Below are 15,562 nucleotides of genomic sequence, written 5' to 3'. Positions count from 1 at the left end.
CCTCCCGGACCGGGGCACGAACCCGTGTCCCCTGCATCGGCAGACGGACTCTCAACCACTGCACCACCAGGGAAGCCCAAGGACTGTGTTTTTTACATGTTTGCATCCTGTGACATCAGAATAGTGCCTAGTACCTAAAAGATACTTGATAGTTAATTTGTGGACAAATTAACAAATAAATAAATGTTTTCTTTGAAAATTCCATTTAAAAAAATACAGAAATTAACCAGGGACAACTCTATTATGAGCACCTTGAAGACCAAAGCTCTATTTCATCTCTGTATCTCCTCTAACGTGTAAAACCAACCTACAGAAGTTCTTTGATGGACAGAGGTCTACTATGTTAGAGGTGTCCTCATACAGATTGTACAACGCGCGAGGTGTCACATCTAGGGAACACAATAGTGTTTTTCTTAATGTGAAGTATTTTTGTGCTTTTACTAGAATTTGCTGAGTCTCCAGTTGGGCTATTTGAATATTATGATAATCCTTTAACTAATGGCAACAGACCATGTCGTTCTAACAAAATTATAGTGTCATGACAATTATCCAACACACAGAAGAAAACATCTGGTTCTGATGAAGTCAGCCTATCTCACTGTTTGGACTTGTGAGGAATGAAGTTGGTAATAGCGAGACCTCGCTGGTACAATAATATGGAAAATAACCAGTGCTTCTCTACCAGCATTGCTTTGCTGACTTCTGTACTATCAGTAGGTATCTTTCAAAAATAATCTCTTCTTGGTATGCTGCACACTGGCTCAGCTTTGCAGTTCTTCTCGTTTGCCATCTGTTTAAAGTACCAGGAAGGTACTGTTGAGTTCCCAGGCTTAAAGTTGGTAACTTTTTTAGTGAGGCTAATCACTGTAAAATAACTAATATTCACGTGATTATAGAGGAAACATACAACATACTAACCGAAAAATCTTTTTTCTTATTTACACAAAGATATAATATGGGATTTTAGGCGCCATGATTAAATAGGTGGATTTCTTTTCAGACAATACTGTCTCTGATTTTAAATTACCTACAATTAACTTCTTAAACAATTCTGAATACTAGACTATTAAGAAATTAATTAAAAAAATAAAAATATACATGCAGTTTACACACTGTTTTTTTTCATTGCTCTTTCATTATTAAAACTTCCTCACTCTTACTTTATCTATGGTAGGGTCACCAAGAGTAATTCACTATCAGACGTCTTACCTGGGTTGCTATTTTGAGAAGGAGTTTTAGGTCTCTTTTCTTCTTTATATTCAGAAATCAGTTGGCGATTGCTATGCATTAAAAATGTGATAAATAATATTACTATTTTAATACTAATATGAAAAACAATTACCAAATATATTAAATTCTTAGATCACTTCAGACAATGTCAGAGCTATTATCAAAACTTCAATTGTGGGACTTTCCTGGTGGCGCAGTGGTTAAGAATCCACCTGCCATTGCAGGGGACACGGGTTCGAGTCCTGATCCGGGAAGATCCCACATGCCGTGGAGCAACTAAGCCCGTGCGCCACAACTACTGAGCCGGAGCTCTAGAGTTCACGAGCCACAACTGAGCCCACGTGCCGCAACTACTGAAGCCCATACGCCTAGAGCCCGAACTCCACAACAAGAGAAGCCACCACGATGAGAAGTCCGCACACTGCAACAAAGAGTAGCCCCCACTCACCGCAACCAGAGGAAGCCCGCGCACAGCAACAAAGACCCAATGCAACCAAAAATAAATAATATATTAATTAATTTTTAAAAATCATATTAAAAACCCAATGTGTGTGTCTTTTCATAGGTTTAACATTCTAATGTTGCAGTTTTCAGGAAAAATGTCAGTAATCAGGGTGATTAGCTGTCCTTTCTTTGTGGTTTGTAATTCAAGGACTCTCAGCTATTCTATAATTTGTAACTGAATTTATTTATAAATATATGACCTCATTATATTAGATAACATAACTGTCCCCCATTATCACAGCTAATCACACCAAGAGTAGAAAACCAATCAAAGTTCAGACCTGGCTTGGACCACTACTACTGCTTCTCTACCTACTCAAACTCTGAACCAACAGATCTTTCTTAGAATGATGCTTAAGCTCCATGTTCATTTCCAATTCACTTGGAAGACATAACCCTACTTTTACAATGGATGCTGACAAGTCCTGGACAGGGCTTACCTCTCCTAATGCCAACTAACCTACTTGAGATTCAGGGATTTCTGGTGAATGGGTTCCTTATGAGGCAGAATCTGAAAATACTTTGAAGGTTGAGGCAGATGTAAATCATTTAGAAGATTTTCATTATCATGGAAAACAGATCACTTGAGGGGCCAACCTCAGTTATGGAATCTCAGGCAAGCTGGCACCCACTACTCTGAGGAGGATGATATGGGACCTTCCACGACCTAAGAAAAAGTGCCCCACAGGATATAAAGCAGCCTTGAGGTTCAGGTCTGGTAACAAAGGAAAAAGGAAAGTCAGCTCTCTCCCGGCAGGAGCATTTGAACCTCTCTGAAAGCCTAAAACGGTTCCCATTGACATCTGCTAGCAGAAAAGACAAGTAAGAGGGTAACTCATCGTGAAGATCTGGGCTAAGATGTGGGCTACATAAGGTTTTTGAGTGTGTCGGGGAGGGTGTGTGTGGCTAAAGCTAGGAGGCCCAGGTGCCAGAACTGGGTGCTGGTGCTTTGGAACAGTGGCTGAGCTACAGGCATATGTATGAGAACTAAAAAAGTTGTCACTTTGAAGTCTAAGTGTGCATCACCAAGAAGACTGAGGAATCTGGATCAGCAAGGGCATCCTGGGAGCAAAGGTCGATCGTGACCCGACTGCAGGACCAGTTTCTTTTTTCTTTTCAAGTTATTAAAGGTCTTTATAGAGCAACATCCAGACTGCAGATCCAGCTGCCAAGGAGACCCTGCTAAGACCAGTTTTAGTAGCAACACTGCAGCAACAGAATCAATGCAATCAACAGAATGGTGAGAATGCCCTTTTTTTCCCCTCCAAATGACTTATGGATGAGGACTGTCTCTTTGCTCTTAGGGAATCCCTTAGGTTCTTGCAAAATTTAAGAGGGAGAGTATAGAAGTAAGTCCCCAAGAGAAAATATAGGATAGTCTGCTGAACTAAACACTTCAAGACCCAAATAACAAGTTAGAAAAATCAGAGCTGTGACACTACTTGTACCCCATGCACAGGGGTTACACTTGGAATGAAATGGATACTGTTACGATCTTTAAGGATATAAAGTCTTAAAGTCCTGAGATAAAGAACCCTGTGCCCACTGCTACATCTAACTAGTCTGGCCTTTCGGCTGGTTTCCAGCTGATGATGGGGAACATCTCACCACCATTCCCAAGCTGCCTGCACCAAACTAGAACTCTCACCTGTCACATAACAAGTAACAGTTAAATTATTTTTAACCACAGTTTAGTGGTAACTGGCATTTTAATGTAAACACTTACATATTAAAACCACTAATAAGAGCATATTCTTCCGCGGTCCATCCATAGATATCTTGAGAAAAGACATCAATACCTTGCTGAAGAAGAAGCCTGACTATATTTGTTGACTCATCGTTTACAGCAAGTATGAGGGCTGTTCTAAAATAACAGAGAGATAACTTCACCCTTAGGAACTTTAGCTAACTTTAACAGCTAATTTGATATACTTTACCAAGTTAATATCTTGCCCATCCATGCAGAACTGACCATTTACACATTCAAGTGTTCATCTTTGTAAATTACCGCCAAGGCTAAAATGAAGGGACAAAAAAGAAGCCTCCTGCCCCACTCAGAGGGCATGTAGAAGAAATTGCTAATTTAAAGTCCTTGATGGACAAGAAACTATGCTGAGGTCACTTATCTGAAGCAGGTGAGTATATAAAGGAAGAATTCCCCATTTCTTCCTTAGTCTGTTATATTATACTTCAAAATCAGCTAGAGGTCAGGTTAAGGAAAAGCTATTTGCAGGCTTAAAACAATAATATTAATAATAATGAAATAAAAATAGTCATGGTTGCAGTTAATGTTGCTGACAAGCATGTGCTAGGCACTAAATGAAATACTATATATGTAATCTTTCTTCCACACAACCACCCTTGAAGGATATACTACTATCCTCCTTTTCATATCAGGAAACATATTTGCTGATAATAAGTAACGTTCCCAAGGTCATACACCTAATAAGTAGGAAAACTAGGAATTAAACCCAGTCTGAATCTAAAGCCCATCACTTTCCTCCTTATCACCCACCTATGACTTGTCTTCATTGAAGGAAATGTTTATCCAATTAAAGCTATCTTTCTGCCTTCTACCTTCATCAATCAAAAATAAGAACATCAAAATGTACTAGAAATGGGGCTTCCCTGGTGGCGCAGTGGTTGAGAGTCCACCTGCCGATGCAGGGGACACGGGTTCGTGTCCCGGTCTGGGAAGATCCCACATGCCGTGGAGCGGCTAGGCCCGTGAGCCATGGCCGCTGGGCCTGCGCGTCCGGAGCCTGTGCCCCGCAACGGGAGAGGCCACAACAGTGAGAGGCCCACGTATCTCCCCCCCGCCAAAAATGTACTAGAAATGAAAAAGGATAAAAACTGATGAGCCCAAAGTGTCTGGTAATAGTGATTAACAATCACTTAGTGATAACCTAATAACATCAGTACTCTTCAAAGAAAGTAATTTAAAGCAAAGAGTCATCCCAAAGACATGCATCTTTTAAGGAAAAATATATACACAAAGTAGAGGTTAAAAAATTATTCTAAAAGAATTAAGAAATTCAATACTGTGTCATAAGGTAAATTAAAAAGTAGAATCCATATTTTATAAAGCTAATAAAACTAATACGAAATCCCTTAGCTATTATAAGATCGTGTGAACAAAAAAAAAACAATCAGGTTGCAAATGACATCAGTCAATATTATAAAGGAATACGAATCCTGCTATACATTATTTTTCATGATACACAGTCAGAGTAATTGCTTTTCCACCTGATGATGTGTTGATTATACATTAATCCTCTTCTTACTAATTTAATCTTTCTGTCACCACTCTAGAACAGCACTAAGGTTTTTAAAAAGAAAAAGAACAAACTACCGTACCTTTTCATCTTATCAACTACATGTATATTTGCTTCTTTCTTTACTAAAAATTCCACCATGAGCTGATTGTTTTCACTTACAGCAAGTAAAAGTGGTGTGAGGTCCTCCTGTAAAACAGCAGAAACACTTTATACAGAAGGTACAAAGTTACATGTTTCTAAACTGAATTTTAAAACTTATAATAGATTCTCTGAACTTAAACATCTAATATAGAAAGTAAATAAAAAGAAGCCCCTTCCTTCTCACCCACCCTGTGCTGCTTCCTTCTCTTTAAAATGCTCCTCACTTCTTCACATGATTAACTGCAAAGTCATTCTCTAAAACTCACTTCCAACATTTACCGGTTCCAAGGATCTTTGCTTCTATCACAGTATTTATCAGGTATACTGTAGTTATTTTATTGCTCTATACTAGTCTATACACTCTAAACACTCCTCCAGAGATAATCATTTAACTATTAAATCAACTGCATATTTTAGGAACAATGCTGAGGAGAAAGATATAATATTGTCTGCAACATGCATAACCTATCCAACGATAACCAATTAACCTCATAAGGTTTACAGACATTCCAATGGGAATACGATTCTTCACATGAACATGTAAAGAAAAAGTTTTTTTAAAAAACCAACTTATAAATTCTAACTTGAAAATTTCAATCCCATTCTTAAGAGATTCTTTTAAAATATGAAATAGATTATAAATTAATGACTGTTTTAAAATCTAGAAATATTTATCAAAATAAACTGTAATACAGGAACTGGAAACACAGATGCTTATGGAGGCAAAGTAGGCGACCCAAGTAAGTGAAGATAGGACCAGGTGAGGCCAGCGAACCGGAGAACGCGCGCCATACAGAAGGGGCACCCTTTGCACGGCAGACCAAACAGTAGCGTGGGCTCAAGGGGGACCAGATTGGATTCCTTAAGAGAAGCCTGAAATGCAGATTTCTGCATGAGTCTCCTAAATTTTAAATGCTGACTCAATTTGTGGAGGAAAGCTAAACACATCCAGGGGCCACATTTAGTCTATAGCCCACTTGTGTTTTTATGTTTGCTGTGAGTGTTTCCAAACGGGTGGGTATAAAGCAAATATTTGCACGTAAAACCTTTCCTTTCTTTAGTATCATGTGTTTTACAAAAAAAAAGTGGGTCCCAACATGTAATAAAAATTTCTATTAAGATTCATAATACCCACTTCAAGAATGTTTCCAATGCCTGTTAAAACTACAATCTATGGGTTTCCCTGGTGCTGCAGTGGTTGAGAGTCTGCCTGCCGATGCAGGGGACACGGGTTTGTGCCCCGGTCCAGGAAGATCCCACATGCCGCGGAGCAGCTGGGCCGCTGAGCCATGGCCGCTGAGCCTGCGCGTCCGGAGCCTGTGCTCCGCAACAGGAGAGGCCACAACAGTGAGAGGCCTGCGTACCGCAAAAAAAAAAAAAAAAAAAAAAAAAAGAAAACTACAATCTATTTCTATAATTCTCCCTGATGTTAACCAAATGGATAATTAGTTCATAAGACTGCTGAAACTAAATTATTAAAACAATTCCTATCTGTACTGTTACTAACTTCATGGGTTTTGATGTTTAAAACTATCATCTTGCTTATGCCAGGGCCCAGTGAACCTAACAGACACACTGCAAGAGTCTGTCATGCAGCTTTCACCAAAAGAAGGCTCATGCTTTACTACAACTGCAGTCAGGAAAACCCTGTTTGTGAAAAACATCTGCTGACCTAATGACCTGGATGATAACAAAAGGTGCAAAAATCGCGAAGGGTCATACTCTACTTATTAAATGACTCACCATAAGCAAATTTCTAAAGACTCTCTGAGTGCCAGTGAATGATTAGTGGTTGGAAGGAAAAAGGAGTTATTCTTCAAGCCAATAGATATTGCCAATAATATCCCTTTCACCTTCTCAATCACAGAGGCAGAGAAACATAAAAGTCAGGCTAATATTGTTGGAAAGGAGGGAGTTGATGGAATTAGCATCTATCAAACTCCAACTCTTCTAGAGATTTCTTATTTTTGAGATCTGTGAATTTATAAATCACACTCATCCATTCCATTGTTCTTAACCAAGGGCTGTATCAGAATCTTGAGGAAATATTTCCAAACACACATGTCTGGGCCTTCCTAGATTTATTCAATCAAAATCTTCAGGGGAGAGCCTAGGCTTGTAAAGTTTTTATAAGTTCTCCCAGGTGACTGTGGTTCACGAGCACAATGCTAGCTGAGAATTAGTGTAGCAACCATGTCAGTCTCATCTCCTACCCACACGGCCAATTCCTTTTCTCAACTGAGGATTTGAAAAAAAAAAAAAAGAAAAGTGTAAGAGATAAGAGTCACCAAAACTACATTTAATTTTTCTGGGTAAATAGGTAGAACAGGGACGAGTAAACTCAAAATGCAACTTGATCTCATTACTTATAAACCCTTTACTTCCCATCAAGACATTCTAGATTTGAGAGCAGAGTCTAGACTCTTATCTAAGTGGCTGTTTCTGCCAAAACAGGATAATATGTCAGTTAATTATTTGTTCTTCTCCCTTATTTCCCATTTAATCACCACACATTCACTGCCAATCTGATTTCCTCTGAGTCCTCCTAAAATTGATCTCTAGGCAAGGTTACAATTCACTTAGGCTCTTTCCCAAAATAAGAATTATTATCCCCGAAACCTGAAAAGAACTTTGCCTAAATACATAAACTGAAGGGGAAAAAAAAAACCCCAAAACCTCTTCTTGGCACTTCCTAACTGCCAAATTTCCAAATTGGCCTGCATATTTATTTATTTTTTAAAATTTATTTATTTATTTTTGGCTGCGTTGGGTCTTCGTTGCTGCGCGTGGGCTTTGTCTAGTCGCAGTGAGCGGGGGCTACTCTTCCTTGCGGTGCGCAGCTTTTTATTGCAGTGGCTTCTCTTGTTGCGGAGCACAGGCTCTAGGGGCGCAGGCTCAGTAGTTGTGGCTCGCGTACTCTAGAGTGCAGGCTCAGTAGTTGTGGCTCACGGGCTTAGTTGCTCCACGGCACGTGGGATCTTCCCGGACCAGGGCTCGAACCCATGTCTCCTGCATTGGCAGGCAGATTCTTAACCACTGCACCACCAGGGAAGCCCAGCCTGCATATTTCAACTGCTCTCTCCTTTTCCTTTTCCTTTTTCCCTCTGAAGCCTTAGGCAATGAGAGAGAAATCATTTTTACATAAATCATTTTTTAATAAAATAGGAACTTGTCAACAGCAGCAAGATTGCTATTATTGTAAAATGCTTTTGTTTTGTTTGAGTTTTAGGACAAAGTCTATCTCCAAGGCAAGTTTTGCATTTCTGTGTTGTTTTACACTAATCAGGAAAAAAATTTGAGCGGGGGAAAAAATATTTGGGGAAAAAAAAAAGTCTTACCTTTAACAAATGCAATGTTTTCACAAATATCTGCTATAGACACATAAAAGAAAGCTATACCCTCTAATGCTTCTTTAGAAATATAATGATTTAAAGTGAAATCTTAGATAATTAAGTTATTTCAAAATATTTTCACTCAGGGAATGCTTGAGCTTCCAAATATGTAAAACTGACCCCATTTATGTCAGCAGAGGGAGTTCCTGGTGGGGCTGCAGCAGGAGGAGGTAATGTGTATCCCAAAGAAAAAGCAGGAACAGCAGCTTCGCCATCACCTGCTCCCCATGCACAGCTACAACCCTGCTGAGGAGCCACCCGAGGCTGAGCGTGGAAGACCCCAAGGTGTACATGGTGGACCAAATGGCCACCAGCATAAGTGAACACCCTTGCTGGCTGTCAAACACGACCTGCCCCACTTTCCCCGATCTTAGAACCTGGGGTCCTGGAGGGCTCAGAGCCTGCTGCCTGCCCTGGCCACCTGCACTCACCCAGCTCTCCCTGCTGGGTACTGGGTCTCCTTCCTCCTCCCATCCATCCCCAACAGCACCCATTCCCCGAGCCCCTGCAAGCAGCCAGCCGCCACCTCACCTCACTCCCCCCAGGTCTTTGTCTTGTGTGGGCTCTGAGACCACCACCCACTCCCAGGCATATCCTAATGGGAAGATTTTCCTTCTGGGGTAGAAGGGTGGCTGGGAGACAGAATTGTGCTCTTTCTGTGAGCACCACCTTTCTCCAGCCCGTGACTTGGCTTTGGAGTTGTTTCCACGGTAACAGGCCCTGATGGGTGGTATTCAGTATACATATTATTATAGATAAAACATCTGCAGCTAAAACAAAAAAAAACAACCATGTATTGCAAATATTTTGTAAATATAGTTGAGCTATACCTTGTTCCTTGCTTCAATGTTGGCGTCATGTGAAAGCAGCTTTGCTGCGAGCGATATATTCTGATAAAGGGCAGCATAGTGGAGAGCAGTGTTGCCACTGACATCCATGACATTTGGGTCGGCACCATGTTCCAGCAGAATAGTTGCACACTCCTCTTCCTGGCATTGTATGGCCTGTAAGTGTTATGCCAAGACACAGACTGTAAATTCTAGGAATTCAGAGTAAACATTCCAGAAGTTTCACCAATTCGTTTTATTTAAATGAGATAAATCCATTTTTATTCTAAGCAGTTAAATCAAATCCATCTCACGTTGACATGGTTGGCTACTATGTACCTTCATCAGCGCTGTCCTGTTTTCGTTGTCACAGAGGTTAAGCTGGCATTTTCTCTCCACTAGGAGAGTTACCACTGCTGGATGGCCACTGGCACAGGCCAAATGGAGAGCGGTCCTACGAAACCGAGAGGAGTTTTTAGGAAACTGTAGTACACTATGTCAAAACATGCAATTGTTCATGTAATTGAAAACATTTGATAGCATGCTATTCCTATCCCTTTAAAACAAATATTTAGTTTTCTTCTGGAGAAAGAACAATATATATTAGCTCTTCTTACTCTCCACATTAACGAAAGAACAACCTGCTTGAACAGAAAGAACATGACCTTGAGATTCAGCTCAACTTGGGTTTGAATTTGACTTTAACTGTGTCACTTATTAGCTGTCACTTAGCCTTTCTGTGCCTCAATTTCCTCATCAACAAAATGGGGATAGAGCAGTAGTTATCTCACAGGACACCACTGTGATGCTTAAATGAGAACTCATGCAAAGGGTTTAGAACAGTTCCTCGCACAGATAACAGCTCAATAATTATTAGGTAATATTATCATAATTATTACTATTATTTTACAAGGGCAACATTTCAATTAAGTAAAAGGATATTATACCTCTTTTGAAGATATGTCTTGAGGACTAGAGAGAACACTGTACTTCAATGATTCTAATATGCTCATTTTCTCACATTTTAACATCTCTGACATTGGAATGAAATTTATAATTCATGATGTGTTACAACTATTATTGGTAGCATTTTTTGTCTGTTCGTTTCTCATTTTTCCTGTTGGTCTAATTATCTCTGTCTCTGTGCCTAAAGTTGCCATTTTTTAAAATTTAAGTATAGGTGATGTATAATCTTATATATTACGGAATTTCCCTGGTGGCGCAGTGGTGAAGAATCCACTTGCCAATGCAGGGGACACAGGTTCGAGCCCCGGTCCCAGAAGATCCCACGTGTCACAAAGCAACTAAGCCCGTGCACCACAACTACTGAGCCTGCACTCTAGAACCCGCGAGCCACAACTCCTGAGCCCACACGCCTAGAGCCCGTGCTCCACAACAAGAGAAGCCACCACAATGAGAAGCCCGCGCACCGCAAGGAAGAGTAACCCCTGCTCACCACAACAAGAGAAAGCCTGTGCACAGCATCAAAGAACCAACGCAGCCAAAAATAAAATAATAAAATAAAAATTATATATCATAGGGGTATAACATAGTGATTCACAATTTTTAAAGGTTATATACTCCATTCATAGTTATTATAAAATATTGGCTATATTCCCCATGTTGTACATTGTATCCTTGTAGCTTATTTTATACCTAATAGTTTGTACCTCTTAATCCCCTACCCCGATCTTGCCCCTCCTCCCTTTCCTCTCCCCACTGGTAACCACTAGTTTGTTCTCTATATCTGTGAGTTGGTAACATTTTAAAAATTTTCTATATTAATATATAAAATAGTGGGGCATCATACAATCCATCGTGCCTTACATCAAATGAAATAATGGTCTATATAACAGGTCTACTGCAGTTCTAGTCACACAGTTGGCACTTAAATAACTTTTAGTTCTTAAAGCCATGATGAGCAATACTGTAAATCACCTATACTTCAATTTTTAAAAAATAATAAAATAAAAGCAGTTCTTTCGTTAATAAAATAAAATACAAACATGGTATTTGTTTTTCTCTTTCTGACTTACTTCACTCTGTATGACAGACTCTAGGTCCATTCACCTCACTACAAATAACTCAATTTCATTTCTTTTTATGGCTGAGGAATATTCTATTGTATATATGTGCCACATCTTCTTTATCCTTTCATCTCTTGATGGACACTTAGGTTGCTTCCATGTCCTAGCTATTGTGAAGAGTGCTGCAATGAACATTGTGGTACATGTATCTTTTTGAATTATGGTTTTCTCAGGGTATATGTCCAGAAGTGGGTTTGCTGGGTTGTATGGTAGCTCTATTTTTCGTTTTTTAAGGACCCTCCATATTGTTCTCCATAGTGGCTGTATCAATTTACATTACCACCAACAGTGCAGGAGGGTTCCCTTTTCCCCACACCCACTCCAGCATTTACTGTTTGTAGATTTTTGATGATGGCCATTCTGACCAGTATGAGGTGATACCTCATTGCAGTTTTGATTTGCATTTCTCTAATGATTAGTGATGTTGAGCATCTTTTCAAGTGTTTGTTGGCAATCTGTATACCTTCTTTGGAGAAATGTCTATTTAGGTCTTCTGCCCATTTTTGGATTGAGTTATTTGTTTTTTTGATATTGAGCTGCTTGTATATTTTGGAGACTAATCCTTTGTCAGTTGCTTCGTTTGCAAATATTTTCTCCCATTCTGACGGTTGTCTTTTCATCTATTTTATGGTTTTCTTTGCTGTGCAAAACCTTTTAAATTTCATCAGGTCCCATTTGTTTATTTTTGTTTTTATTTCCATTTCTCTAGGAGGTGGGTCAAAAAGGATCTTGCTGTGATTTATGTCATAGAGTGTTCTGCCTAAGTTTTCCTCTAAGAGTTTTAGAGGAATTTACGAACCTGTGTCCCCTGCATCGGCAGGCAGACTCTCACCCACTGCGCCACCAGGGAAGCCCTGTTGGAAGATTTTAAATCACAGTTTCAATTTCAGTGCTTGTGATTGGTCTGCTTATATTTTCTATTTCTTCTTGGTTCAGTCTTGGAAGGTTGTGCTTTTCTAAGAATTTGTCCATTTCTTCCAGGTTGTCCATTTTATTGGCATATAGTTGCTTGTAGTAATCTCTCATGATTCTTTGTATTTCTGATGTCAGTTGTTACTTTGGAGAGTTCGATATTTTTAAAGAAAACTTTTGGGAAGTAAAGCAATACTTATGCAATAGTAATAATCATTTACATTTGTATTTTTGATTTTTTATTTTCATAAGGACACAACTAAAACTCTATAAACTTTTGCAATAGTAATAATCACCACTTATATTTACTATTTTTTATTTTCATAAGACTGCAATAAAGTAAAATGATTAATCTATAATCATTTACATATTATAGGTAATAAAGTTACACAAAATCAAAAATGTGTATATAGCGAAATATATATCTAGTAAAATCTACAGGCATGAATAAAAAGATTCCCTTTACTTCTGAAGAGGTTAAAAGTTGTCAGAAGATATCAATCCTTGAAAAACTTCCAAAAAAAAAAGAAAGTGAGGAATTATTTTTATCTGTACAAGATTCATATTCCTGCTCTCTCCCAGGATTATTTCACTAATACTAAACATTTACTAGAATTTTTGTACATGTTCACTGTAGAAATCACAGTTTTTTGTTTTTTTTGCAGTATGTGGGCCTCTCACTGCTGTGGCCTCTCCCGTTGCGGAGCACAGGCTCCAGACGCGCAGGCCCAGCGGCCACGGCTCACGGGCCCAGCCGTTCCATGGCATGTGTGATCCTCCCGGGCTGGGGCACAAACCCGCATCCCCTGCATAGGCAGGTGGACTCTCAACCACTGCACCACCAGGGAAGCCCCACAGATTTTTTTAAAAGGAAAAGAAAGCTTCACTTATAATATAAGTGTGCAGAAATAACAAATTTTATCATATTTTTGGCTAAGATAAGACCATAGTCTTCTTGTGTTTATATATAATGAAACTGATTTTTTTTTCTCAATGTTCTACCAAAGTACATCTCTGCAGTTCAACACACATCTGTTATCTATGTCACCTTCAATGGTCACATATTACTCCATACCAGATACACTGTAATTTATTTTTAAAATCCTTTGAGTTTGTCTTAATACATTGCTATTTTAAGCAGTGTTGAGAACAACAAATTGTATCTTACCTATCTCTAATTTATCTCTAATTATTTACTTCTAATTTGTATAAAGAGAATTGATGTGTAAAGGGAATATACATTTTTTAAATGTGGTACTTATCACCAAACTGCCTATATGAAAAGTCAAAAGCAACTTAGACTTTAAACAGCAGTATAAGTACCACTGTTCTTCATCGTCACAAACTTTGTGAAGGGAAAATGTTTTTCATTCCTCTTTAACTTAAATTCCTTTTATTACCAGAAATGCTAATTTTTTTCCTATATCCATTGGTCACTTATGGATATGCAAAAAAGTACTTTGCTCAATTTCAAATTAGAGGATTTTTCCCCTTACTGATTTCAAAGAATTCTCTGTAAAATGAAGATATGTTTTCTTGCCTGATACAAATATGTTGATATATTTTAAAAGTTCATTGTCTTTTATTTTGTTAATCTTCTTTTCTGATCTACAGAGGGTTTTAATTTTTTTATGTTGTTAAATCAACCTCCAGAATTCTTGCTTTTGAAGTCATTCTTAGGAAGGTCTTTGTCAGCACAAAAAATGTATAAATACGAATTTTGTTTTCTTCTGGTCGTTTTCTCACTTTGAATATTTAAAATTTTTGATCTGTACTCCATCTGAAACTTATTTTTGTGAGATAAAAATCTAGTTACTTTTCTCTAAATAGTTAGCAGTTTACTTCTCCACCATTTACAAACAATTTATTTTTTCCTTCTAATATGAAATGTCATCAGTTCAAGTTCTAAAGTCTTACATATATTTGGGTGTTTGGGCATTTTCTATTCTGTTCCATTCACTTATCTGTCTTTTCAGTTGTTAGTAAACGAGTAATTTGTGGGAACTTACAGCACATTTTGATATCTAGAAGGGCAAATCTTTGTCTACTACATAAAACTTTTAATTTCATCACAACAAATAAAGAAAGCATGTGAAACTCAAAAAATTTTAAACCACCATATGCTTATTTGGTTTAAATATGGGAAGACCATATTTTAAGAAAATGAGTCTTCCTATTCAAGGACACAGCCATCTTCCCACTTCAAAGCTGTCTTCTAAGGTCCTTCAGTAGAGAACATATATACATAGGTGTACACTGATATAAAACAGATACTGCAGGCTTCCCTGGTGGCACAGAGGTTAAGAATCCGCCTGCCAATGCAGGGGACACAGGTTTGGGCCCTGGTCGGGGAAGATCCCACATACCGTGGAGCAACTAAGCCCGTGCGCCACAACTACTGAGCCTGCGCTCTAGAGCCTGCAAACCACAACTACTGAGCCCGCATGCCACAACTACTGAAGCCCGCGCACCTAGAGCCCGTGCTCCACAACAACAGAAGCCACCCCAATGAGAAGCCCACGCACTGCAATGAAGAGTAGTCCCCACTCGCTGCAACTAGAGAAAGCCCACGTGCAGCAGTGAAGACCCAACACAGCCAAAAATAAATAAATTAAAATAAATTAATTAAAAAAAAAGAATCCGCCTTCTAATGCAGGGGACACGGGTTCGAGCCCTGGCCCAGGAAGATCCCACATGCTGCAGAGCAACTAAGCCCATGGGCCACAACTACTGAGCCTGCGCTCTAGAGCCGGCAAGCCACAACTACCTAGCTCACGTTCCACATCTACCTAGCCCACGTTCCACAACTAACTGAGCTCGCGCGCCTAGAGCCCGTGCTCCGCAACAAGAGAAGCCATCACAATGAGAAGCCCGCGCACGGCAATGAAGACCCAACACAGCAATAAAAAAAATTTTTTTTTACAAAAAGATACTGGATTGTATCTGAAGAATTTTTAGTCCAGAAGTTTATCTGTCATGAGACAGATCATTTTCCTCATTATGCACTTCTCTGTAACATATAACATTACGGTATAAAAATGTGTACATTAAAAATAAGATACTGTTCATGTTTAATTTCGTTTCTGTGGTTACTGACATTCAGTCAAATGACTTTAAAACTGTCAGTAAAGTGCTCTATAAGGGGAATCATGAGCGGGTCCGAAACCAGCTAAGGCTTTTGCTGCCTATAA

The 15,562-nt window shown here is 39.0% G+C and overlaps 1 protein-coding gene across 1 annotated transcript in view; it reads right to left on the bottom strand.

Moving 5' to 3' along the window:
- Positions 1–15,562, bottom strand: part of ANKRD26 (ankyrin repeat domain 26) — an 83,604-nt gene that overhangs the window by 67,589 nt on the left and 453 nt on the right. The window contains exons 2-5 of the mRNA XM_024734168.1: positions 9,712–9,826; positions 9,376–9,549; positions 5,092–5,198; positions 1,210–1,280 (exon numbers count right to left, since the gene is read on the bottom strand). Of these exons, the coding sequence (XP_024589936.1) occupies positions 1,210–1,280; positions 5,092–5,198; positions 9,376–9,549; positions 9,712–9,826 (467 nt within the window). The remainder of the gene's footprint in view (positions 1–1,209; positions 1,281–5,091; positions 5,199–9,375; positions 9,550–9,711; positions 9,827–15,562) is intronic.

This window comes from Neophocaena asiaeorientalis, unplaced genomic scaffold, assembly GCF_003031525.2.
Source record: "Neophocaena asiaeorientalis asiaeorientalis breed wild unplaced genomic scaffold, Neophocaena_asiaeorientalis_V1.1 scaffold120, whole genome shotgun sequence".
Lineage (NCBI taxonomy): Eukaryota > Metazoa > Chordata > Mammalia > Artiodactyla > Phocoenidae > Neophocaena > Neophocaena asiaeorientalis.
Note: the sequence above shows the minus strand (reverse complement) of the source record. Positions and strands in the feature narration are given on the sequence as shown.